Raw genomic sequence first — 9,913 nt, forward strand, 5'->3', positions numbered from 1 at the left:
CCTCCCTCCTCCCCTCCCCGCTAGATCTCTTTCTAGCTTGATTGCTCCCCCCATATTACTTCCGTAAGTCAGCTAACTTCAACTGACCCCGGCTACTCCTGCTCACTCCTCGACCCCCCCCATGTGGGGAACTCCCATCCGCCTTGCGCCTGTCTTCACGCCTTATTCTTTCTGGTGCGGGAACATCCCTTTACCTGACCCGCCTCTTATGGCGCAGCTCCCTTTCCCCTCCCCCTCCCCTTCCCCATTCTCCAACTATGTCCCGTCTTTCCCCCCTCACCGGCGCCCACATTTCCCCAATGTCTCCCCCCTTCCCTGTTTACTTCTCAATTAACTTCCACCGTAACATTAACAATAACATTTCCTGCAGCATCAGTCCCTCAGTTCCGATCCAATTTCTCTTCTTTGATGAAGGTCCATGCTTCCTCCGCCGTCTCGAAATAATGGTGTCTCTCCTGATACGTGACCCATAGTCTTGCCGGCTGCAGCATCCCGAACTTCACCTTCCTTTTATGCAACACCTCTTTGGCTCGGTTGAAGCTCGCCCTCCTTCTCGCCACCTCCGCACTCCAATCCTGGTATACCCGTACCACTGCATTCTCCCATCTGCTACTCCGCACCTTTTTAGCCCATCTCAGGACCTCTTCTCTATCCTTAAGGCGGTAAAATCGCACGATTATCGCCCTGGGTGGTTCCCCCGCTTTTGGTCTTCTCGCCGGAATCCGATTTGCCCACTCCACCTCCAAGGGGCCCGTAGGGGCCTCAGCACCCATCAGTGAGCTCAGCATCGTACTTGCGTACGCTCCACAGTCCACTCCTTCCACACCCTCAGGGAGACCCAGTATCCGAAGGTTCTTCCTTCGCGCTCCATTTTCTAGGGCTTCGATCCTTTCAGTACACTTTTTATGAAGTGCCTCGTGCGTCTGTGTCTTAACCGCCAGGCCCAGGATCTCGTCCTCAATATCTGTCACCTTCTGCTCCACCACACGGAGCTCTGTCTCCTGGGTCTTTAATGTCTCCTTGAGCCCCTCAATTGCCTGTAGCAACGGGGTCAGCACCTCCCTCTTCAGCAGCTCCACGCACCGTCTCACAATTTCATGCTCAGGCCCCCATGTCGCCTGCGCTTTCTCCGCCGCCATCTTGTACTTCTCTCTTTCTGACCCTTTGGTCGACGATTCCTCGCGCTGCAGCCGCCGCCGCCGGTTTTTTCCTCCTTCGTTTGGGGGGGACTCCCTTCTCACACGCCCCACACCGGGTTGCGTCGTCGAAAAATTCCCCGTTGGGGCTCTTAAAAGAGCCCGAAGGTCCGTCGGAGCTGAAGCCGCCGAAGCGTGCGGCTAGCTAGGCATCACCGCAACCGGAAGTCCCTTCAGTGGCCTTGATGAGGTCTTTTCACAGTTGTTCCCTCTGCTGCTAGAATTCACCTTTGATACAGGCCCTCAGGTCAGCTTGCAGCTTTAAGCTTGCCCTTCCCCCGCCTGCATGCTGGAAGAGGCCCTGTTTATCCTGTAGTTGCAGCCAAATCTTTCACTGTTTCTGCGTGTGTCTGGCAACCAAGAGACATACCCTTCCTGGGGGACACTGTCGGGGGAATATTGCCGCCTTCTTCCCACACCGGGAAATGTCAAACAAATGCCGTGGGGGCCCTGTAAAAGAGCCCAAAAGTCCGTTCCAAGCAGGAGCTGCCGAATGTGCGACCTAGCTCTGCATAGCCGCACCCGGAAGTCAACCCCACCCAATACTAAGGGCAATTTTGGACACTAAGTGCACTTTATCACGGCCAATCCACCTAACCTGCACATCTTTGGACTGTGGGAGGAAACCAGAGCACCTGGAGGAAACCCACGCACACACAGGGAGGACGTGCAGACTCCGCACAGACAGTGACCCAAGACGGAATCGAACCTGGGACCCTGGAGCTGTGAAGCAATTGTGCTATCCACAATGCTACTGTGCTGCCCACGTCCTGTTTCTTGTGTACAGGACCCATCTGGACAATTTTCCACATTGCCGAGTAGATGCCAGTGTTATAGCTGTACTGGAACAGCTTGGCTAGGGGTGCGGCAGGTTCTGGAGCATGTCTTCAGAACTATTGCCAGAGTATTGTCAGGGCCCATAGCCATTGCAGTATCCAGTGCCTTCAGCCATTTCTGGACATCACATCGAGTGAATCGTATTGGCTGAACACTGACATCTGTAATGCTGAGGACCTCTGGAGGAGACCCGAGATGGATCATCCACTCGACACTCCTGGGTGAAAATGCCTCAGCCTCATCTTTTGCACATACGTGCTGGGCTCCTCCATCATTGAGGATGGGGATATTTGTGGAACCTCCTGTAGTGAGTTGTTTAATAGTCCACCACCATTCACGGCTGGATGTGGCAAGACTGCAGAGCTTAGCGTCTTTGTGGGATCACTTAGCTCTATCTATTCCTGCTTGTGCTGTTTGGCACACAAGTAGTCCAGTGTTGTAGCTTCACCAGTTGACACCTAATTTTTCGGTATGCCAGATGTTGCTCCTGGCATGCTCTCCTGCATTCCTAATTGAACCAGGGCCGATCCCGTGGCTTGGTGGTACTGATAGAGTGGGGGATATGCCAGGACATGAGGTTGCAGATTGTGGATGAATACAATTCTGCTGATAGCCCACAGCGCCTCATGGATGTCTAGTCTTGAGTTACAAGATCTGTTCAAAGTCTATCTCATTTAGCACGGTGCTAGTGCCACGCAACACGATGGCAGGTATCCTCAATGTAAAGACAGGACTTTGTCTCCACAAGGTGGTCACTTTTACCGATACTATCATGGACAGATGCATCTGCAGCAGGTAGATTGTTGAGGATGAGGTCTCTTGGTTCCCTCACCACCTGCTGCAGTCCCAGTCTAGCAGCTATGTCTTTTAGGACCAGGCCAGCTTGGTACCGAGCCATTCTTGGTGACGGACATTGAAGTCCCCTACCCAGAGCATATTCTGCACGCTTGCCACCCTCTGTGCTTCCTCTAAGTGCTGTTCAACATGGAGGAATACTGATTCATGATGGCCGGTACATGGTAATCAGCAGTAGCCTTCCTTGCCCATGTTTAACTTGCAGCCATGAGTCTTCGTGGGGTCCAGAGTCAATGCTGAGGACTCTCAGGGCAATTCCCTCCCGACTGTATACCACTGTGCTGCCACCTCTGCTGGGTCTGTCCTGTTGGTGAGACAGGACATACCCAGGAATGGTGATAGTGGTGTCTGGGACAGTGCATGTAATATATGATTCTGTGAGTATGACTATGTCTGGCTGTCTTATCTAGTCTGTGAGACAGCTCTTCCAACTGTGACAGAAACCCCCAGATGTTAGTAAGGAGGAGTTTGCAGTGTTGACAGGGTTGGGTTTGCCGTTGTCATTTCCGGTGCGTAGTTCGATGCCGGCTGATCTGTCCAATTTCATTCCTCTTTTTCTGTTTTCGTAGTGGTTGAATGCAACTGAGAACATTTAAGAGTCAACCACATTGCTGTGGGTCTGGAGTCACATGTATGCCAGACCAGATAAGGAAGGCAGATTTCCTTTCCTAAAGGACATTAGTGAACCAGGTGGTTTTTTACACCAATCAACATGGTTTCATGGTCATTATTAGACTTTTAATTCCAGATATTTTATTGAGTTTAAATTCCATCACCTGCCGTAGTGGGATTTGAATCCTGAGTCTCTGGATTACTAATCCAGCGACAATACCACACTGCCTCCCCGCTAGGCTTTCTAGCAGATTGATACAACTGATGGGCCTGTGAGTGGGTCTGGAGTTAAAGATGGCAGATGCACTAAAGGGTATTCGTGAATCAGATGGGTTTTCAGGACAATGGTTTCGTGGTCACGATGACTAACTTGTTAATTCTAGTTTTGTTAACTGAATTTAAATTCCACCAGCTGCCGTGTTCCATGACATTACCACTATGCCACCACCCCCCCTGAATGAAACCAGAGCCAGCCAGACCAGACTTGTATCATTCTGGGGGCACAGTTGTACTTCCATTTCAACCTTACTGAAGGCTGCTTTTCTAAAGAATTGGTCTTTTGAGTATAGTGGGCATTAGCACTATCACCTTGATTTGTCGTTCTGCTGCTTTGGGGAAGATGAATTAAATCCTACTGCTGCTGTTTTCTCCCATTATGTCATCAGGATTCTGATCCATGCTGTTGGATATGAGATCGTAGGTGCTGACTCCCCCTCTGATATCTTGCTTAAATGTTCATTTTTGACCTGAGAATCTAACAGTGAGTGTTGCTAGCATATCTTGTCATTTGAGCCTTATCCTGCCCACGCTTGCATTTCAAGCTTCGAAAGAATGCTTTCAAGAAGTGCATACTTGTCTTCTGCTGTGTCTTGTATCTTAGCAGCGGAACAGTATTTCCCCTTAGCTGAGCAGCAACCGGGAAATTGCTGATCAAGTCGGCCCCTTTTTGGTTACCATGCATGCTCGGCCGTGCAAAAAAATTCTACAGGGCCTGCGCACTAACAGAAATTAGAGGGTACATTGCAACAGAAATGATCTAACATGACAGTGATTATGACATTTCATACAATATATAGTGTTGTACCCCTTCTGGTATCGCTATTGGAAACGAGTGATAGTCCCATAGTTTGATTAGAATGACTGGGATATTTGTGTAATCCTGGCTAACTAGCAATTAAGTCAACAAGAATTTTTTTTGGGAGCGGAGAACCTTTGTGGTGGTTGGCATTGGATTTCCTTTGCCTGCTGTTACTTTTGATGCCCAGCTGACTATACCTGAAGCACAGTAAATGTTTTGTCTCTGGAAATATGCAAAATGTTCTTTGGTATGGTGCGATCTGTTGTTAACAAACGTTTTTATTCTTCCATGTGAAGGTACCAACAACTCTGACTCGAAGAAGAGCAAAAAGAAGAAGCCTCATCTCAGCCTTCCCAGTGCCCCTGGCATGAGCTCCAGTAAAAAGAAGAAACTGAAAGCGCCAGCTCCACCCACTCCCAGCATATATGATGACATCAACTGAAAGTGGTGCTACTTTTGTTTTTCTCTCCTGTTCTGTCTCAACAAGTTTCACATTGGAGGTTACTGTGAAGAGATGGACATTGAACCACCCACTTGCTCAGAAGAGTGGAATGGCTTCAAGACTGTACCTGACCCTCGGATGCCTGTTGTGCTGAAGGCTTCATTCCATGATGGTTGACATTGTCTTTTCCTATTTATTATTCAAGAATGAGGGATTTTGCTGGGTGTACAAAGCTGATGAAATGTTGCTATTGGATTGCATTAATTGTGTCTGGATCTCCATGATGAATACTCATGCCTGAAGCTGCCACTCATTTCAGACTTTCATTCAGATCAACCTGTATCCTTTGCCAAACATGGCTGTAAGTTTACAAGTTTACACCCCCCCCCCCCCCCCCCCCCAACCAATTGTGCAGAGTGCAACATTTTGTGATGCCTCACAGTGCTGGTATTAATATTTATTGTACCAACTGTGTGAGCTTTGTCTTTTCAGCAGGGTGCAGGTTATTCATTGTAACTTTGCGGAGTTACTGTGTATTTATCAGAGGTTAGGGTTTCTGATTGTAATGTTCTCCATAAATGCTGTGAAGAGCAGGGCAGCAGTCAGGATAAGTGCAGCACATAGAATTCAAAAGTTGAGTAAGTTTTGAAAAAAATCACTTTCTCAAAGATGGATTTGATCTGATCATTCCGGTAAACGATGTCAGAATCAGAAGCTGGAACTTTTTTGCTGGTTTACACGGACTGTATTTCGGAAATATCTCCGATTGTCCAATGCAACTTTTTTTTTTTTTTTGAAGCTCCAGGCTACTCCAAGCGTTCTGCAAGATTAATTGAAATGTATGTGTGAATACCGCAGGGTATTTCTCTCTGATCTTGCAACAACTCCCAGGACATCTGTCGCTTATGATTTGCAAGGATTGACCACTCTGAACTGTGGCTCAGCGTTTCACTATGTGAATAATGGTAGGTGAGCAAATGTAATAATGTGGATCTGAAAGACAGAGATTGATTTCTTAATGAAGACAACATCTTGAAGGCCTTTGTGCTGATCATAATCTCTTGTGGGTTTGAAATGCAGTCTGGCAGTACCAGTATCAATGTCTTTAAGCAATCGCCAGTTGAAATTGAGGAGTATGGGCTGCCATCTTTTGTCAGTTTGGAGTAAGGCAGCCCAGCAGATGGATGGACAGCAGCAAACCTTGAAGTCCCTTTTAACACCAGAGACTTCCATGTGGTCATGACAGCAACTCATTACAGCCTGTTTTTAATGTAGTGATCACCGTGACTTAGCCTGACGCCATGGTCCGGAATTTTTTTTTAAATGGATGGATTACGTACACTGCACATGGGTGCCCCTCACACTGGAAAGCCTTTGTCAACAAATTCTTGTGAAACTGCCTTTCTCTCCATTCTTAAAGATATAACATTGTTTGACCCAAATTGGGTACCCAGGCTTTTAATGAGGGGTACTTGGCGAAAGAGGCGTTGTCACCACTTTTCAAACAAGCATGTCTTTTTGTGCGTGGGACCAAATTGGAGCAGCCGTTTCATTGTGTTTACATCTGAGAAGCTGGAAATTTTGTTTTTTTTTCCAAAGTATATATATTAGCAAACCTAAGATGGGTGGGTCTCGATTGCTTCTTGACATAATCGTTGGGAGAAGTGGTCTGTGTGTTGCTTCCTGCCAGGCAGCTTGACGTTGCCCAACACTAAAAAAAAAACATTGCACTTTACGTCTGTGTATGTGCTGGATTCAGACGGTTCTTCTGGACTTGATATGGCCCTTTCTTAGGGCCCTGAAAAAAAGAACCGACACAACTGTTGTGAAATGCTTTGCAGATGAAACTGAATTATCTGTCACAGATTTTGAAGAAAAAAAGAAAATCATGAATGAATTTAGCAAATGCCTTGCATTTGTATTTTATGTTGTAGCCAGCTGACCTGCGTAACACATTGAGCATGTTCTTTTTGAATTATTATGTAACATGACTAAAACTTGTGCTTCCAGTTTTGTTGCATCTTGAGTATAAATTATATAAATCAATGAATAATGGCAATGGAATGAATCCTTGCTATGCAGAGATGCTGCAGTCTATTTTTGATAGACAAATATAATCCATTCTGGGCCCTTGCAGAGCATGGAAAATATGGCCTTTGACCAGGCTTTAACGACCACAAATATATTGGCTATAATTTTTTGTTTCTTTAAAATTGTGTGCTATGGAAATAAGACAAGACGTCTGTTCAGTAATACTGTAGCTGCCAAATATGAGAGCTGTGGTTATTGCTTTTCATATTAGCAACTTTGTTTTAAAGCAGAAATTTTAAATATATTTCAATTAACTAGATAATGTTTGATGTTTTTATTGCTGAATCCTTATATTTTTCCCTTTTGATTCCTACTGCAATTTGCAACTCCCTTGTATCCCCTTCTCAGGCTTGGAAATCAGGGCACTCGGAACCAGTCAGAAGGGTGTGTGTAGGGTGCAAGAAATAACTCTTCAGTTCTTGGGTAACCTGGCCTTCCTATGGGAAGTGAATTCTAGTCAGGCTGGGATTAAGATCCCTTTTAGTTCAATGAGTGATTATTTGCCTTTTCTGTGTATTTGTATTGTAAGGTAGGGCTGGAGTACCATCTGCTGGTCAGAGAGGTCAGTAGCCACCCATTGTATTGGCAATGGGATTATAGCTGTATACCTTGTGTGCTAGTTTGTATCAAAAATATTTGCTCCTGTATTCCACTTATTAGTTCAATAGTTTATGCACCAGGCGATTGTTGTGCCTTTCTCGTGCAATACTTAGATATTGATCAGAAGTGTCTGTGTTGCAGTAGCGCGTCTGTTGTCATTGAGCTTGTTCAATTTCCAGGTTGAAATTGAAATAAGAGTGCTCACTCAACCTTGAATGCAAGCTATTGTATCTTCAGAGGTAAAAGCAGGCATTAAGCATCAGGATGAAGTCTGTGACCCAAGCCAATTTTCCTCCTGCACCCAGAGGGGCTGTAATGGCAAGATGGATAGCCAGTCAGTGTAGGTTATATGTTGCACATCACAGCAACCCATTATGTCATTAAACATTGCATGGAAATAGTTACTTTCAGAATCCTCTTAATGAGGGTACTACTGTAACACTTAAAGCAGTCAATTGTTCTAAATATTTTTACTAACTGACTTATGTCTTGATGTCTGAGTCTATATTTACTTCTGAATGGAATTATAAGGCTGATGCATTTCATTGGCTTGTATATGCACACATGCCGGTAAACATAGTGCTTGGAAATGGAATTGTTACCTCAACATAAAAAGTTCTCTCCCTTTAATGATATTTGATAATTTGTCAGGCTCCTTATTTTTGATGTTAGAAAACTGTACTGTGCCTGGATAAGTAAAAACATTCATGCATTCTTGTGATGGGACAGGACATGAAAGATCATTTGTCTTTTAGTGTTATACAGTGACTCTCTCTTGCCATCATGCTGAGGTGTGCACCTCATGCAAACTCCCCCCCCCCCCCCCCGTGAACATGAGCTCACCTTTATTTGGAAAAGTACAGACTATTTGGCACTAGAGTAGTATTCATCATGCCAGCAACTCATTCTAGCAGCATGTTTAATTTGCAGTGATAACGCTCCAATTGGTACTAAACGCTGGCTAATGGAGGTTGTGATGTTGGAATGCTCATTCAATCAATATTTTAAGATATTGGCACTGGCTTTTCTGTATTTTTGGGCCTGTTGAATATAGCAACATTGCCAGGCATTTCTCTGTACAACCGATTTGTCAAATTTCCTGTAACCGCACTGGTATGTCTACATTTGCATTAAATAGTAAATATGTTTATATTGGGGACTGACAGATGTACCTGTTACTAGTTTATTTTTTTAAGTGAATACTGTGTGAATTTAGCAAGTTCCATTATTAAAATCAACTGTGCTTCTGTTAATAGTGGAGTAAAACCAGAACACACATTATATATGGGCAGGAGGTAGCGAACCCTGCAAACTCAATGAGTGAGCATTGAGGCACAGAGTAATCTTGTAGACTTGCTATTTATAGCTGAGGATTACAGTTAGCTATGCATACTTTGCTGTGTGGGATACAGAGAATCTAAACAAACTTCCTGAATGTGAATTAGGTACATCTGTGATTTTGACAGATAGCTAAAATCCCCTCTTTGTGCTCAATGCAACTTTAAAATCCCTTTGTGGAAATAAGCACCCTGAATATCAGCATTGTGTTAGAAGCAGAGATCGCTCTGGCAGACTGTATAGCTCTGAAAGCCTCATGATGTCAATAGGTGATTTTTTGTCATTGGCTGTGAAACTGGAAATGCAAGTTTTATTTATTATTTGGATGCAGGTTTGAGCAGGATAATGTGTATAATCACGAGTTTTCAGGGGATGGGGGGGGGGGGGGGGAGGTGGGGGGAGGAACAAGGTGTGTATATAACATTTGGCTCACAGTTTTTTGTGACTTGTGCAGTGACACTGAAATATGCATGCAGTTATATGTCAATAAACTTAGGGTCCTGTAAAGTATTTGTCATACATATCCCCAAACAGAATGCTGGTTCACTGTATATTTCTGTAACCCATAGTGACTACATGCTGCTTCAGTGTAAATAAAGGTGTACAGTTGAACTCTGAATATTTTGATTTGCTGTCTGTCTGGTTCTCCATCGTGGTAAGTAACTGACCTGCCAAATGAATTCCAATTCTCATTTCTATTCAGCATAGAATTAGAGAATGTTTACAACACAGGTTGCCATTTGACCTATTGTGTGGCTCTAACTCCCTTGTAAATTCTTCTCTGGTCAAATAATTATCCAGTTCTGTTTCGAAGACCTTAATTGAATCGGCCTCCAAGATCCTAACCAATCATCTTCAATTGGT

General features: G+C 44.7%; 1 protein-coding gene across 6 annotated transcripts in view; it reads left to right on the forward strand.

Annotated features, from left to right (window-relative positions):
* atxn7l3a (ataxin 7 like 3a) overlaps window positions 1-9,668 on the forward strand; it is a 60,157-nt gene extending 50,489 nt beyond the window's left edge. For all 6 annotated transcript variants that reach the window (XM_072487107.1, XM_072487110.1, XM_072487112.1 and 3 more), the window contains one exon: window positions 4,875-9,668. In XM_072487107.1, coding sequence (XP_072343208.1) covers window positions 4,875-5,020 — 146 coding nt within the window. In that variant the 3' untranslated portion in view covers window positions 5,021-9,668. The remainder of the gene's footprint in view (window positions 1-4,874) is intronic.
* Window positions 9,669-9,913: the final 245 nt, after the last annotated feature.

This window comes from Scyliorhinus torazame, chromosome 21 (assembly GCF_047496885.1).
Source record: "Scyliorhinus torazame isolate Kashiwa2021f chromosome 21, sScyTor2.1, whole genome shotgun sequence".
NCBI classification, from domain to species: Eukaryota; Metazoa; Chordata; class Chondrichthyes; order Carcharhiniformes; family Scyliorhinidae; genus Scyliorhinus; species Scyliorhinus torazame.